This window comes from Solea solea, chromosome 14, assembly GCF_958295425.1.
Source record: "Solea solea chromosome 14, fSolSol10.1, whole genome shotgun sequence".
NCBI classification, from domain to species: Eukaryota; Metazoa; Chordata; class Actinopteri; order Pleuronectiformes; family Soleidae; genus Solea; species Solea solea.
The window spans coordinates 24,181,623-24,199,381 of NC_081147.1; the positions used below are offsets into that span (position 1 = coordinate 24,181,623).

General features: G+C 40.8%; 1 protein-coding gene across 1 annotated transcript; it reads right to left on the reverse strand.

Moving 5' to 3' along the window:
* Positions 1-1,842: 1,842 nt before the first annotated feature.
* egf (epidermal growth factor) lies at positions 1,843-15,672 on the reverse strand. Its single transcript, XM_058650589.1, has 23 exons — positions 15,068-15,672; positions 12,815-13,014; positions 12,529-12,710; positions 12,106-12,333; positions 11,827-12,029; positions 11,635-11,748; positions 11,424-11,546; positions 9,573-9,695; positions 9,038-9,163; positions 8,795-8,931; positions 8,519-8,667; positions 8,277-8,381; positions 7,784-8,007; positions 6,695-6,862; positions 6,307-6,459; positions 6,174-6,230; positions 5,955-6,071; positions 5,538-5,660; positions 5,220-5,394; positions 4,537-4,701; positions 2,991-3,093; positions 2,136-2,232; positions 1,843-2,042 (listed from the first exon to the last, which is right to left on the reverse strand). Exons 1-23 carry the CDS (start codon positions 15,192-15,194, stop codon positions 1,843-1,845), a joined length of 3,399 nt encoding a protein of 1,132 aa, XP_058506572.1. The 5' UTR covers positions 15,195-15,672.
* Positions 15,673-17,759: the final 2,087 nt, after the last annotated feature.

Sequence of the window (17,759 nt, forward strand, 5' to 3'; positions counted from 1 at the left end):
GAAGTGGAAAGACAATACACGATTCAATTTCTATCTATTATTTCAAGGGACGTCTTCGCTTGACAGATTGAAAACTTGACCGTTGGTTGAATTCGTTGAAATCTTTGAAAAACTTGGAAATTAAGAAAATTGATTGGATTATAGGAGGATATTTTCTAAAATGTGTTATTTTCATGTAGAAAACCGAGGTATATGGTTCCTTAAAGAACACAGATAAAGTGAAAGGAACATAATTTTAGGTGCAGTGTTCTCCGATCCTGGTCCTTGGGCACCCCTGTCCTGCACACCTGAACACACCTGATTGATTTCATCACCTTACCATAATTAGTTTCTGAGATATAAGCATAGAGGCAAGAGAGGACCGAGCCATATGACCATACTTTTTTGGCATTTGGAACTGGTTCAGAACTTAATTTACCAAAATCTAGTAGTTATTTGCCCGGTAAAGGGTTAAAAGAACACCCCAGTGTGCGCAGTGTCGACTTTGACCTGGATAAGTAATGCAAGAGATGTCTTTCTGTTTGTCTGTTAATAGCAGGTGACTTACTAAAGGGTGTCAGCGTCTGCAGTTGTTTTTTTTTTTTTTTACAAGTGTTAAAGTTAAACGGAGGTCGGTGTTGTGCTGTTCATCAAAACACAATTGTTGTGCGTATAGTTTTATTGATGGAAATAAAAAAAACAAACACTCTTTTCATTTCACAGTTCTCTTTTTCCAGTTATAGAACATTAGTGCTGTGACAGACAATGAGAGTCATTACTCCATAATACTGTATATACAGTAGTAAATATGTGTCCCTTTATGAATTAAACAAGAAGTTAGCATCTAGTTTCTCTCCTAAGATCACACTTAATCCAACAAATGAAGGGCCATTGTCACATATTTAATGAATTGATCAGGCCGTCTTTAAATGTGAATATTTTCTGGTTTGTGGACAAAACAAGACATTTGAGAACATCGTTATTTTGAGTGTTTGGGAAACGACTAATCAAGCAATCGAGAAGATAACAGATGACTGATAAATTGTACTAGTATACTTAAAACCAATTTTAAACAATCTTTATTTCATTGGTTGTTTATTTTTTAGTAGGAAACATAAAGCTAAGCAAACACTGAAACACCCACAGGTGAATTCGACATTTTCATAAGCAAGCAATTGAATTGATATTTACTTTTCTGTATTTACCGGTTCAGCTGTGCGTTTGTGTTATTATTCAAGTACATGAGCTTGTACGATGCATGATTATATACATATGTACATACATGTATAAAACAGACTGTACACATGTATTGTACACAGTAAAAATGTTGTCAGTTAGTCTGATGACGAGTTTCAACCCAACTAATAAAGACGTTTGTATTCTAATCTTCGCTAAATCCTGGAATAACTAAGAATCAGAGATTGACGATAATACGTAATACGACTACGATCCAGAACACACTGATTATAATCATCCACAGTTCAATTAATTTTTCAGTGTTATTCAGGTATTTTCTGTGTTCAAAGGCTCCAGTGTATAATAATAATTAGTGAGATCTAATGGCGAGACTGCAGCGTGCAACAAATGGAAGACTCCACCACTCACTCCTAACCTTTCCCAAGCTACAGTGGCCTCAGATTACCAAAAATGATGTAATTTTTCCACTTCAAGCTTCCACTGGCTGGTTTGTCCATCTTTTATTAAGCAAGGCCCTTTGCGTAAAGTACACATAAAAGGTTTATTCTAAGGCTATATGTTAGTATATTTAATTTCTGCCAATAAACTCTACTAATGTCACACTCTGGGCCTTTACTGCTGGAATGGACCTCTGTCATTTACAGACATTTTAATCTCTCGGCCGAACTAGGAAGCAGACGGCTCTGGGTTTGTTGTTTGGGAGAGGGCGGCTGGTTTGAAAGTTGTACAAGAATACGAGCTTGACAGTGACAGTGACAGTGACGGACTTGAATGACAGGCTGGGGATTTGTCGACCTCCATGGCGACAGCCGACGCCATCGAACACTCGTACCCTCTGTTGTGATTGAACGTTTCGGACTCGTCACCTGGTGAAGGGAAACGCTATAATTTAACAGCTCATTTTAGTTGTAGTTGTATAAATGAAAATGAATACTGTCATTAATATACGTAAAAAGTACCTGTCTCTGAGGAGCACGATGGACACACGGCTCTCCGCGGACAACTCGTAGCAGAGACGACTTTTCCTCCCGCGCCGCTTTCTATCAGCATGTAGAACTGCAGGTTGAGAAAGTCATTCATTCACTGACTTCTGTTAGAGGTGGTGAAGTGATTTGTAAGTAAACAGATGATTCATTTCTAAAGATGTAAAAACTTGTTATCGCGTGTTCTCTGATTATCTGTTGTGATAACAGATAGTGGACTTTTATTTGACAGTTTGACATTTAATTTAGCAAATGAAAAAGTTGCAAGTAATTGTGTATTTATAATTTCATATGTTCAGTCTTTCAGAATTTAACTGGATTTAAAAATGCCACGCACAACTTTGGTACTATTGATGTAATTATTCTACTCATGTTAATTTGTGGTGAACTTATACATATATTTATTAACTTGATGATTAATTGGGAAACTAATGCAAGTATTGATAGTCTCCTCAAAACCTTTTCTCTTTGTATTCATTGTGTTTCCTTTCGGCTGCTCCCTTTAGGGGTCGCCACAGCGAATCAACCTCCTCCATCTAACCCTGTTCTCTGTATCCCCCTCTCTCACACCAACTAACTTCATGTCCTCTATCACTACATCCATAAACCTTCTCTTTGGTCTTCCTCTAGACCTCCTGCCTGGCAGTTCCAACCCCAGCATCCTTCTAGCAATATACTCATGTATGTTTTTAAACAACAAATGTATGATTTCAGAATTTAGTATGATTTAACTATTACACAACTATTATACTATACTATACTATTAACACAACTTTGTGTTACTTGATGAAGTTATAACTGTGATGATGATGATTATTATTGTGGTCTTACCCGAGGCACGCTGGTGGTGGTGGTTTCTGACATGCTCTCATCTGTCACGCTGGTCTCACTCACGTTATCCACTGACGACTGTTTGCGGAAGAGATTTCTGGTTCTGTAAAATAACATTTTAATAGAATTTAAATCCTCCTTACACTCTCTTGTACACTGTAGACCCACAAGGCATTTATTATGTGTTTTTTTTACATGTTTATGGCAGGAAATGTGACAAAAATGTCCTTTTCTCTACTGATGAAAGTATTATTCAGCACATACTGTATATTAATATCCACTCTGCTGGTTTCAGTTTCTTAGCTTTCAGTATGTTTGATCTCAACCAGAGAGGATCTAGTCCAGATCTAGTCCACGCGTCTAGATTCAGGACCCTATGTTTGTTAATGTGTTGGGAGGATAAGAACGGACGGCATAAGAACCAGGCTGAGTGTTTTTTTCCCTTCACGTCGCCGTCTGATTCTTTACTTGTTTGTGTGTTGCGTCGCAGAGGAAACTAAACCACCTGCACTCGAAAAAACTGCCCAAGTGCACTCGCGCTCAAGTGCAGAAAGCAATTTGAAGCAGAGCTATTGGCGGCCATGTAGCGTCTCCACTGTGGTCATACCTCAGCGGCTCCATTTTGTCGCTGAGAGATGACCTATTTTTATGTGTAATTGCTGTAGAACAAGCTAAACCAAGCATGTAATTGAAAGCGTGCCACTTCCACAGGGGAACCAAGGCTTGCAAACGATAGGATGTCATACGTGGAGGGTGGGAGGGGGCGGGGGGGTTGTGTGCTTTGTGAGTCAAAAGAGTGGAGAATGCCAACAGCCTTGTCTGTAAGCCAGCGAAACACCCGTAAAACAAATCAGCTACTTAGAGACAGCTCAGGTGGAAATAAAAGGGAGGAGGGGTGGCGAGTGTGTACTTCTACGTATGCTCCTCACTCACCCGGGTCAGCCTGGGGGGTTCCATGCATGTGATCTGCTCCCTGACCCCCTGCTGTCATGCCGGGGACACCTACATTTCACGGATCATGCCACCATAGGTTTGATAGACACCTCCTAAATTCTGTCAGCTTATTCAGTGCTGCTGCAGCAGCCTGTGTGTGTGTGTGTGTGTGCTGCTCAGTTCTTCTAACGTCCAGCAGAGTGGACACAGCACTGCTCACAGTGTGATGTCCAAGAAAACCTGTTGATCCATTTATATTGTATTATGTTGTGTGCAGTACTGCTCCACTTTTCTAAGGAAAACCATGTCCTGTTCTGTTCAGTTCTCGTCTTTCCATCATTTTTGACATTAAAGTAATACTTCACTGATTTGCATTTAGCTTTGTATCACTAGACTAGGGGTAGTATTTCTGAAAAATTATGTTTCCCAACCTCAGTTTCCCCCTGGGTTGAGAGATATCTTCATTCTTTTCTTTGTTGCGTGTCCACCAGTGACACTTCTGACACTTTTTCAAAAATACTACACCTATTCTAGTAATACAAAGCTAAATGCAAATCGGTGAAGTATTCCTTTATGTCTACATCTATATATCTCGGTCCTTATGTCCTCTCACCCGTAGCAGTAGGTGACACAGGCAGTGATGGAAAGCAGGGAGAGCAGGCCCACCATACACGAGGCGATGACCACGTTTTTCCTCTTCTCTGTCTCGGCCTGTTGAAGCTCCCACCACTCCAAGTCGCTGAACTGACAACGCTCGCCCATGTATCCAGGCAGACAGCTGCAAAGGACAACGGGTTGAAGGTGAAGACATTCCCGCCTTTCTTTGTTCCAAATGTATTGTGTTCAATATAATAGTAGGTTCATTGAAAATCTCATTTTAACATAAGAATACAATTTTCTGTATCTCTTGACTGTGTTACATTAAATACAGCTCTTACTGTTGGCTTTACTTGTCTGTAATCACAAAACTGGCAGAAAAGGTTAAGAAAATCATAACTTTACTAAGCGAAATGTCTTTAAAATGAATATACACTAATTACATAATTTAAGATCACACGTGCACAAAGTATCTGGTTCAATTTGTGTTTTTATAAATGAGAATTTAGTGTTCCCTCTACTGTAGACACTTTAACTGTGGAACAATACTGACACCTACTGGCTGGTTGTAGGAATTAACTTAAGAGTGTTTGATTTCATTTCCCAATTGAAGTTTGATTTAGCAGCTTATGGAAAAACCCCTTCACCAAAGAACTAATCTGTCAGATAAGTGGATTACACAATTAAATGATTGATTACTTGCAGGCGTAGGACTCCATTTCAGGGAAGTAGAAGCAGACGCCCTGGTACAGACAGTAGGACTCGTGGCTGGAGGGGCAGCTCTCGAACGAGTTGCTGTCGTAGTGTTGGGACGTGACATCGGCAGGGCTACTGGTCGTCACCCATGACGACGACGATGATGTAACCTGCAGCTCTAGAGGTAGAGGAACGGGGATTTTATAAATATACAGTCTTTTGTTTGAAACACAACAGTACTGAGTTAACGTCCACTTTAAGAGTGAATATAATAGCCCTGGTTTTAATCTAAAAATGAAAGAAAATTCAGCAAAAACAAACCCTGACAAGTTTGTCCGTTGTTGTGATATCCAGCCCGACATTTGCAGAGATATTTCCCCAAGGTGTTTTGGCACTCTTCGTTTTTGTTGCAGTTGTGTGTTCCCAGCTTACATTCATCAATGTCTGGGTCAAAAGGTGATTGAAAAAAAAAAAAAAAAACCTGTCACAGTATCACAGGTATACAGCATTTACTGGTGAAACTGTGTTTAAAAAAATAACTGTTAGGCAGAAACAAAAACACTCCTGGCACTTTCCCATTCCTAGCACAGAAACCAGTGATTAAAACAGTCGCCTACAGTTCAAAACCCTACTACACAATATGAGATATAAAGATGTTTCTGTGCTGAATATAATCCTGTGACCTTTTCGCAGGATGTGTACAATATCTTCATCCACCTATAGGACAGAAATACTCACCCACACACGACTGCCCGTCACCTGTGAAACCTTGCAGACACGAGCAGGTGGGACTGCCCGCCTGAATCAGGCACTGTGCATTCACATCGCAGCGCTGTGAGTAACACTCATCCTGGTCTGACAGAGAAGGGGAAAACACAACATTTACTTATATAGGAAGACACTGGTCTTGTAATAACTGTAAAACTGAAATAGCCTTTCTTAAAGGTGCACCGTTACCTGAAACCATCTTGTCTGTGAACAGAGTCGGCTCGCTGGATTCACTGTCTCCAGATTCTACACGTTAACATTAGCGTTAAAACTTTCCAATCATCATTTACACTGATATTTTGATATTTACACAAATATTTACCTGTTAGTGTTCCATTTGTATCATCACCGGGAAAGCATGTTTTCCCATCAGCTGAGAGGAGGTAGTGTGTTAGACAGGAGCAGAGGGCAAATCCTAGTTTGCTTTCACACACTTGGGAACAACCACCGTTCTGATGAAGACAAACATCTGCCCCTGAAGATACAGATGTAAAATGACAACGAGAAGCATCGTAGATGTTAAAAATAGGTTGTTTGCCATTGTCTGTTGAGCTGTTTCCCATTATATAGCTAAAATAATGTGTTCATATAACCTGATAACAACAACAACCACAAAAATCATTACTCTGTAGCCATAATCAAAGCTGCCTCTCCTCTCAGTTCATGTACTAACTGATCAAAACATAATTCCCCTGTTGTCGTCGCTTTACCTGGTTTAGCAAGCGGATGGATGACCACAATGGATGCCGCTTGGACCGTGTTGCCATGGATACTTTGCAGTTTCTTCCCCGTCCGCTTGTGTACGCTGCTCAGCTGCTGGTGCTCGCGATCCGAGATCCAGAGCCCGTCCTCAAATACCGCGAGGGCAAAAGGTCGACCTGGACAAAATTAGAATTGGAGGAGAAGAACTGGAGTTGACAAGGTGACACCAGGTGAGATTCTCTTTCTCTTGGTGATGCCGGAAGGTCAAGAACCAAAGGTCGAGATAATGCAATATTGTTGCTGCGTTAAAATATCAAAAAATGACAAGGCTGTTCTATATTTTCGTACAAGTGTAAGACTCTTTCTTTTCAAGGTAACATAGCGTTGACTTTTAGTTGCCTGAAATAAACCCTCAATGAAATGCCAGAGAGAGGGTGGAAATATTCTGTATTTCTAGTTGTTGTCTTTTGATGTTTCATCCGATTCTGTGTATGGATCACAACTACTCGTTGTAATTTGCTGTGCGTACTGCCATCAAAGCTCTCCCTGTAAAGCACCCACAAATGCACAGGGAACCAAACGAGACAACAACACAACAACACAAACTTGGGTCTTTTGTATTGTTGTTTAGATTGAGGGGACCCCTAGTGGCAGAAATGACATGCTGCGTGTTTTAAAAACGCTAAGATCTAACGTGAGATGGAGTCAATACTGAATGAATTGTTATTGTTAGAAGAATAATAATGTGTTTTTGGATAACTGCATAAATGAATATGTATATAGAGTAGCTATTATTTCACTGAAGACTCAGCTCTTGAAGCCTCTTGGAGGTTGTCCGATGGCTTTGTTGGTGAGCAAGAGACTCAAAACTGCTGGCACATGTGTCATTAACATGCAACAATTATTGCATTTATTAACAAAAACATATGCAGATATTATGTTTAAATGTTTGCTTTCAAATAAATCAATCAAGGAAATACTATGACAAATGAGTCTGAGATTGAGAGCCTTGGTCTAACAATGTTATTTATCAACTTTTGCCTTTACTGAGTCATTTTCAGTCAAAGTTCATTTACACGTTTCAAAACCAGCCTCACCTACTTGGTTCTCTAACAGGGCTCTTCGGCCGGAGCCGTCCAGGGCAGCGGACTCTACCCGACCGCTCTGCTGGTCGCACCAGAACAGACGCTCGTCGGTAAAGTCGATGGCCAGGCCGCTCGGCGACACAAGGTTGGTGCTTGCGATGACGCGTCGGTCTTTACCGTCCAGAGAGACGCTTTCCACCACAGGCTGGGCTCCGATATCAGTCCAGAACAACTTCCTCAAAACAACAAAAAAAGGCATATTAAGGCATCAATTTCATTAAATCATCACAAACGGGCTACATTCTGTATTTTAGTTTAGTAACAAAAGTTACCATGATGAAAAGTGGTTCAAATGGATTTTAAAATGTTATTTAAACGGTTTATCACATCAAATTCATAAATCAAAGTTCGCTCCAGTGGGCTTTACATGAGGGAAAAACAAAATCTCTTTTCAGGCTAGTTCACAAAGTCGAGGTCGTATTTGAAAGTGGGGGGGCGGACTCACTTTGCCAGAGGATGAACTGCGACTCCTCTGGGTTTTTCCACTTCTTTGCTCACAATAGTTTCTCTGTTTAGTCCAAACAAGGTACTGGAGTCAACAGTTGAGCGGCTGGAACACAAAAGTGTAACATCAACAATTAAAAGTTTCACTTTTGTGAATGTTTAGTAACACAATAATTACCCAAAAGATACCAACTATAAACTATATTTCTGAAAATAAGCTTAATAACAAAAACAGTTAGAAACCTCTCATCAGTCCAGTACATCCTGCGGTTGACCCAGTCGATCGCCAGTCCCTCCGGAGAGCTCAGATCCTCGGAGACGACGATGCCTTTGGATTGGCCGTTCAGATCGATCCACTCAATTGTCTTTCGGCTTAAACTAGTGAAGTACACCTTCAAATCACGTACGAAAAATATTTTAAATAACGAAATATAATCACTGTTCAAGCAGACCAAGCCATGAAATGGTACCATCTGTCCACAAGATGTCAGTAGATTGTAATTCATTTTTGTGTCTTACTTTGTTCTGGACCGGGTCGTAGTCCAAAGCTGCGATTGCTCCTCTGGGCTCGTCCACCAGGATTTGGTCACCGGTGCCATCAGGATTAATTCTCCGCACGGAAACTAAATTAGCAACCAGCAAATAGGGAGGTGGTCCTGGAAAAATAACCAGTGTTAACACAGTTAAGTGAGAGTTATGACAGACAACGTTCTGTGTTTGCTGTGTGGGCTCAGCTCTCTGCTTTGCCACGGCATGACTCACCGGTTGCAATGCACCGCATGCCATCATGGTGGAGCTGGTAGCCAGGCAGACATTCACACTGCCACTTACTGGGGCTGATGGGAGTGCAGACCTGACTGCAGCCTCCCAGATCTGATGATGTGCAGCCTGCAGCAGTCAAAAGAAAACACAGATAATCTGCGTAAACTATAGATAGATTTATTCAAAAATGTTTGATTTTAACTGCATTTTTTAAATCCAATTTTTATCTGCATTCATGTCTTTTTGTACATTTTAACGCCAACGTTCATTCAGTCATTCCCACAGATGGTTTGTGGGAGTTGGAATTGAGATAATAATCATTTGTCATGTTTAATGTGGGTGCACTTTAAAATGCTAGGGAAGCATTGCATAGTACCACAGTCTGTCATCACTGGGTTTACCAGGCAAATTGAAAAGTACCACAAACCCTCAATCGATTGGTTTAACCCTAAGTTGACTTTTATTGACTTGTTACTTGTTACTTGTTACCTGGGTAATGTTTAACCAAATGCAGGGTGAGACTGAAAGACCATACCAGTACAGGCGTGTCCATCCTCCTGTAGTATAGATCCCTCAGGACACACGCAGACCACGCCCTCATCTGTCATCAGACACCCGTGGCCACACTTCATATCATTGCCCTCACATGGTGTGATCTCTGATTTAGGAGAGAAACAATGTCATGTTACATGTTCAAATATTTCTCATATAAATGTTTTTATTGTTCCTGGCAGGAAGTAGATTCTGTGGAACGCAGTTGAGAGTTTTCCCCCAGTGTGAGGTGATATAAATGTGACATCATAGGTATGTGGTACAGTATGTCCTGTACCTGTGAATGTGGGCCAGGTGAACAGGCAGACTTCAGTATACCATACAGATATCAATGTAATGTGAAATAGTCACAGGAGCTGTTGCAGTTGCTGCTGAATTCTTTCAATGGGTAGCAGGCAAATAATTTGTCATCTCATCTCGTTTTCTCTCTAAATGTGTTTTTATTGAATTGGAAGCAAAGGCAACGCTGCCGTCACCTCACACCACGTACAATAATCTCTGCTGCTGCCTCCAAGCGTCTCGTCTGCCGCTTGGCTGCACACTTGTTTTCTTGTGCACCTTCTGCTTGTCTGCTGAACAGCTTAGACCAACAAAGCTGCTGCTGCTGCTCAGATAGTATATGTTTGTTCCCAATTGCAAATGCCACCTCATTTTGTAATCTTTGTGCGTCTCTGAACCTTTCCTGTTCTCCGGGCCTCAGAGATTACGACGTGTCCAATCGTGCAGTTTTAGATTTAGTCTTAGTCTGAATTTTACAACATGTGTATTAAATGAATTTTATGGTAGAAATTCACACTGATGAAGGATGGAACATTTTATATTTCCTAAAAGTCCTCCACAAATTCAGCTGTTCTCTGACCAGCAGACCAGTAGTTAGTTGACCAATCTAACTAAAATATTTTTTATACACGTCCTCATGACTGCATGACGATAGTAGCAAAAATATTAGATTGTCTGAGGTATTTGTTCACTTAAAAACAATCACTTGTTACGCAGGCAGACAACAGACTGGCATTATGGCACAGAGGGATGACCAGGCATGCTGAGAATTAAAGGGATATGGAATAAAGTGAATTTGAAGAATAGCATTGTCCCTAATCATAACTTTGACTGCTTTTCTTGCTCGATGTTACAGTTGTAATTTATTGTGACTAGTCCCTATTGAATTTTAAATGCTGCGCTTCAAACTGATATATTGATACATTGAACCGTTTAGGCCTCTCACAGTGTGACAAAGTGTCAGTGCTTTGACCTGAGTAACCTAACACACAATTGGGAGTTCTCATACGTCCAGTCTGTCTGCTTGTCTGTGACCCTGCCTTTTTTATTGGCCCAGAGAGGTCAAGGTAGTGTCTAGAGGACAAATGCCACATTTCATAGACCACACACACACACACACACACACACACACACACACACACACACACACACACACACACACACACACACACAAAAGGAAAAAGCTCCAGATAGTGACCAAACAATGCTAGCATTGTCAGTTTTTGAATAATACCAACATGTTTCCTAACTCTCCCATTTCAGTGAATAGGGATTTTTGTAAAGCTAGGACCAGTTGAGTGTTTCAGAAGCCTTTAAAAGTAAATATTAAGTGTTTTTATTCAGAGTTTTTCATCCAGGACAGATCTGTTACAATCATGACTGAATACCTCACGACTGCCAGCTAGTTTTAAGCTACTGCTGCTGAGCCAATTTACTGCAATTAAAACTAAACCGGGCTAATGTAAATGCTGATATAATATAATGTGATAGAATAAGAAATTACTTATAACATCGAAATGATAAAAATACATCATTTAAGGTTAATTTACTTTACCTCGACACGTCTTCCTGTCTGGCAGGAGGGCGTATCCTTTCGGACACGTACAGAAATAAGAGCCTGGGATGTTTTCACAGCCAAGAGAGCATCCGTGGTTCCAGTGGGCACATTCATTTACATCTGCAACATTCCAATAATACATCAAAAATAATGGCTCAGCTAAAGAAATAAAATGTTACTTGCTAATACTTATTGTTGATTCACCAACCGTCACAATAAGTGCCTTGCTGACTGAGAGAAAAGCCCTCATCGCACTGACAAAGCCCTTGCTCGGCTTGGTTCGAGCAAACGTTCACACAGTTTCCACCGCGTTTGTCGCAACCTGTTTGAAAGCGTTCACAAAATTAAACAATTGATGGAAATATAGAATAATATAATATTCTCAAAGTTTGTCTCTAACCTGTAAATGACGAAAGGGGATCTGTCAACGGCTGGTTGAGGGGATGTACCACCTTAATGTGAACAGGGGGTTTCGCCATTTGTTTTTTATTAACATCCAGCGGCTTTCCACCACTGTACTTGTCCACTTGCTTTATAGCCCGAGATGCAGCGTCGGTGTAGTACAAGTACTCCCGGAAAACTGATATCTCCAGTGTCGGAGACCTGACGAAAACAAAGAGTCCAGACTTTACACTGAATAGAAGTGAGTAATTTCAACAGAGAGAGAGAGATAACATACCAAAGTGGCTGATCTATGACTTGAAGGCCGTTTCCGTTGTAATCACAAGAGGCGATGGCACTCTCTCCCTGCAGACCAAACTGAATCCAGAACAGCCGTCCGTCTTGTCGGTCGATTGTCAGTGTTTTCAGTTGTTCCTGAATCTTCACAAGCGTCACTTTCACCTGCCCTGTCGCGTCGGACCGTCGGATACTTGGACTCGTTCCACCAGACAGCCAAAAAATGAACCTGCAAAAGTGTGTTCGGCATGAACTTAAACTCAAAAAGTGGATTTGGACACTTCAGACCATGATCTTAGATCATTAAAAGTCATTATTGATGGAAGGAAATTCAATATTTACACAGTAGTAACAGAACAAGTGCTAGGATCTGTAATCAGATTGTCTTTTGACAAACATAGACGTGTGATGCAGAGTTATTTACCTGTTAGTGGGCTCTACTATTACAGAACTCGGTTGGATCAAGTGTCTCAAAACTGTTCTCTCATTTTTCCCATTCAAGTCCATTCTCTTAATTTTTCCCTTTTCTTGACTCGCCCAATACACAGAGTTACTGACCCAGTCCACTGCAAGACCCGAAATGTGTTTGTCAGACGAGTAAAGTTTCTGGAACACAATAAATAAATAAATAAAGAAATAAAGAAAAATGTTAATTTAATAAATCCCAGATCAAGGCACACTATATAAGTGTGTAGGAACTACGTCGTCACCTGTTTGTGTGCTCCCCTCACTGACGCTTTGTAGATGATCCCACTGTGTCTGTCGGCCCAGTAAACTTCCTCTTCTCTGAAATGAAAGTCGAACAGCATCGAGCTTCCCACGCCGGCCACGAGCCTTCTGTGGTTCTTCCCGTCGAGGTCCATCCGGTGAATCGCTTTACCGTGACCGAATATCAGGAAAGGCTGTGAAGCTTAACAATATCAAATGTCATGTGAGTTGGTAAAATGTAAGGACCTAAAAACATTAAGATTATTCAAAGGGTACACTCGCTGTTCTCACTCGGCAGTGATGTAAACTAATAAGGATTTAAAGTGTTGTGTACTTGGGAATTTGACATACAAAATGATTTATGACCAGTCAAATAGCTTAGGATTTCTTTTGTGCTGTCTTTACTGAATGAGTTACAGCAGCATATTTACCACTTCATGAAATTGCAGAGGGGATTTTGTCTGTAACCCAATAAATGTCAGGTAGGTAGCTATGGCAACTTTAAAAGAGGTTGTGCAACGCTACACCAAATCATCATGTAATGAAGTTCAAGGCAAAAAAACATATATTTTTCCATCAATGGAAGGTGAGCTGGTCTATCATGATCATGTTGAGCCATGGATACTTCTCCTAACTTTCTGGAATGAAGGAAACGGTGAGCAACACCAGACAAACAACATAATGAAATGTCCTTAATGGCCTTAGATAACTAATAAGATGGCCACTGGTTGCTGAGTTGCTAGGAAACACGCTGATGAATCACTGATTGACAAGTTCACAGCTTGGTCAACATGCTTCCTTAACCCACTGGATGCATGGAGTACTGTCAAACTCACATTTTCACAATATAGGCATAGGGACACTAAAGATGGTTTCTCCCATTGATTTCCCAATTTATATTGTGGTAAATACTGCTTGGACATTTTGAGTGGGTATTTAAGCTGCTAAGCCAGTTCACCGGCTCAGCAAATGTAATCCTTTTGCTTATGAAAACATCATCTGTGTGCGGATTGAAAATAAGATTATATATTGGCTGTAAATACCCAATGGTAATAAAGATGCTTGTTGCTGAATAGGTATTATCATTATTAGGTATTTTTCAAGGCTTTTATCTACATATCAATTGAGTTATACATAACATAATGTACAAAGATTGACTCAATATCTCAAGCGTAATGTTAAAGCTTTTCATCGTAAACAAATATCTGTTAGATTCAAAACATTATCAGTTCACGTAAGCTCCACATGACTCTGTATTTGTAAGTCTTATTTAGATCTTGTGTCACCGGGCGACATTCCCACACTGCACAGAGGAAGTGATTTTTATTTATTTATTTATTTTTTTTGTTAAGAGTGACTGAAAACATAAAGACGTGTCCACAGAGAGTTTCAGCATTAAACTCTACTGCTCAGAAAACTTCTTGTCAGATAGGTCTGATAGTATTGCTTGACAGAGCCTGTGATAAAGGACGTAGCACACAAACGTTACGCAATGCTGCTTTAAAGTTATTGTATCCCGATGCTTCTCAAGTATATGCACAAACCTTAGAGTGGTGTAAACTGAATTCGGTCTCTAGTGACTATTTATTTAGTTTAATTGCAATCTTGGCACAACAAGTTGCTTGAATGTCTGAATAATTTGGTTTCAGGCTCCTTGAATGTGTTTTTATTTCAGTAAAATACTTCTTGTTAATAGACTGGGTTAGTTGATATTTCCGTGGCTGTTGTGAAACAAGTTATTTGCGGTCGTCGTCAGAGCTGAAGCTGAACTCGTCTGCCCGTCTGTTTGCACGCCGTCCACAAGCTTTCGAATGATGTCCCTGTGGTGTCCCACAAAACACTTGGTCTCACTCTGAGATACACCCACTCTCCACTGGCTTGTTTACAGCGTACTGTACTAAGCACAGTGTATCATATTTGCTCATTAGTCCAAACAATAATTCAGTGTGACAGCCTTAATATAGAGTTGACGTCTTTTACTTTATATTGTGCTGCTGGTCGTTGAGAAGAGGTCATTTTTTAGTTTTAATTGTGGCCATTTTTAACCATGGAGACACATTGCATAAGGTATAATGGAGATTAAATGTAACCCCTGTGTCTTTTGCCAAGCACAATAAATCTATAGAGCCTGGATTAAGAATGAGGAGATGGCCACACTCAGCAGAATACCTTGTAGTCTTACACCTCTGAGCATCACTTCTGTCAATGCATTGAAATGGGATTATCAGCCTGGACTGGAAAGATGTCAAACTCACCCACACAGCTGCTGTTTCTCCCCGCTCGTGACAGACGTTCGTCCCAGCATGCCGTTCCAGGGGCCAAGGCTCCAGATCTTTGCACCATGAAAAAGATCAGCGCTGCTGTGATCGTTGCAGGCAACATAATCCTTGGCCTCACCCTGTTTTGCTTTGGGAGTTGCACTGCAGTTCAGTCTTTCTCAGGCATTCCCACTGTCGGAGCTGGTGCACAAGAATTCTCCCAAATAAAGCAACATCTGCTTATAGAGTGTTGGCATCTTTGTCCAAGGCTTCAACCTTTTGAGAGACAGCGGAGCTTTGCATACCAGGAGATGTCCCCACTAAGAGATGAGACGGACGTAAAAACCCCTCAATGAAGAGATGGAGCACTAAAGATGGTGGAAGAAAGAGGGCGATACTGTTATTACTGTATTCTACCAAAAGAGAAAAAAAGTGTGTGTGAGGAGGGAGATCCTCCTTACTCCCCACTACAGCCCCCGGAGTGCCAGTCTGTTTTGGAAGCAAAGATTGAAATTCCTGACACCCCCGTGGTAAATTTTGCACATGCTAGTCCAGCACTGGAGCAAGATCTTCTTGAAGGTGCAGTCAGTGTCTCGAGCAGAATGTAGAATATGCAAGAAATGAGGCTGAGCTGAAGACGGGACCCACATAATAACAAGTCTCACCCTCACCCCACCCCCCTGACCCATGTCCTTTCTCAATTTGGATGGATGTCTCAGTTGAGACAGAGTTTTTGTGTCTGGGAGGGGTGCACACCGAGATGGACATTCCTTATGAGGCAATTGGACAGGACATATCGCTGAATTATATATATTTTTTAATTTATTTGCTGGAAAAAGAAATCGACATTTGGTTCCAAACTACTGCAATGACCTGCAGTTACAGTATCAGTATAATTATTGCATTACACACACACACAATAGACACAATGTTGACATGTCTTGTGAGTGAATGGGATGCCAGTGTGTCAGACTGTCTTCACATTGCCTCCCAGTCATTAAAATGAGTCACTATCCCGATTATCCCTAAATTGTCGTCTTCATTTTAACCCGGAGAACAACTAACAGACAGCAGGAGTGAAGACCGCCATTCATACCCGTCCATGACTAGGATATTTGTCAGCTGAGACAACGTCACCGCTAACGGGGGTGAAAAAGCAGAAGATTTACATGGACTGAGACAGTTGCCTTGTCTCCTGACGAATGTTAGCTGTCTGAAGGGCGCTGACCTTTTCCCACGGTGTCACCCTGAGCAGATAACAATGGAAATGTTAATGTCCCTATAACTTCACTTCAGGTGACTGTCGTGCTGAATGACAAACGCAGAGGGGGTTTGGGCGTATCCAGGATACAACAAGAGTACATTTGAAATGCCAACCTACTTCCACTGGTCATCTCTTATTTTAGCATCACTTACAAGCAGCAGAGTGTTTGAGACTGTATAACTCTAGATTACAGAAATGTCATGCTGTAGTATATATTTTGAAAAGTGTACAGTATATCACTATACTGTTAGAAATGTAACTTACAGTAAAATAGGAGTGGATGTACAATGAAATCAATAAAATAAGAATCAATAAAATTAGAAAAATAAACATCAAGAGCAAAAGTATACAGTTTAGATTTGAAATGTGCTACATTAGTCACATTTAACTTGTAACCATCAACCCGCAGCTTATACATCGACCTCGGAACGTTTACCCAAAGGTGACCCGATGACCACAACACCCCGTTTTGTTGACGAAGGGTTAAAATGGCGTGTAGAACGGGGTAGATGTGTCTTATTGGATGTTTTTAGTGTTCATGGACATTTCCTATCTCTTACAATGAGAGATTTAAAATATAAATAATTTCTCTCTATGCAGAATCGACCATCAGACTAAACTTCATCTGGATCTGATCCAGATTACAGATTAAATTTGACTGGGGAAGTTTACTAAATTCAGATCTCAGTGACATCTTGGATCCTGGATCTGTATAGAACCTCAAAAAGTAATTATTCCAGGTGCTGGTCGAATGTAAAAAGCAGGTTACAAAGTGTCTTGGCAGAGGTCTGGCTTCTCTGACTGCTCTTCTTTTTTACACTAATCTCAAAGTCAAGTGTGTCATAGCACCATGATTTAATACAACATAATGTTTCCCACAGCCACACTTTAAACAAGTGTTAAGCAGTTTCTTTGCCATTTTAATATTTTCTGTCACAAATGAGTGGTTTCCAGGAGAACTGTGACGCAAATGTAAAGCATCGAGTGAAGTGAAGTATCTCAGATTTGCTTTAATTCATCTCCTCCCTCTTGCAACTGTGGCACATCTGAAAAGGAGATTTATCTGCAGATATTTAATAGATAAATTGTCATAAGAGGAGGATATAGCTCTCTGAGGCAGGACGACCACGGAGACAAGAGAGACAGATGGATAGAATAATAGATTAATAAACAGACGGCCTGTCCAGTCACAGTTTATCCATCAATAGCACAGTCCGTTGTTGTCCGTTATCAATTCATTCTGTCTGTTAAAACAGTCTGGCTGTGGCCGTAATAACAGCGCAGCTACTATTAGAGATTACTTTGCGATGCCGGCTCATGCAGATGCTGGCACAGAGGTATCCATGGGAACAGTTTCCCAGGTCCATCCACGGTCTTATCTGGAGTCGCAGCAGTGCTTTGTTCATATGTGCAGGCACAGCACAA

Coding starts and splice junctions, on each gene's coding strand:
- egf (XM_058650589.1), bottom strand. CDS start 15,194: ATGTTGCCTGCAACGATCACAGCAGCGCTGATCTTTTTCATGGTGCAA. Junction 12,334..12,528: donor ATAGTAGAGCCCACTAACAG/GTAAATAACTCT, acceptor ACACTTTTGCAG/GTTCATTTTTTGGCTGTCTG. Junction 6,072..6,173: donor CACAGACAAGATGGTTTCAG/GTAACGGTGCAC, acceptor CTTCTCTGTCAG/ACCAGGATGAGTGTTACTCA.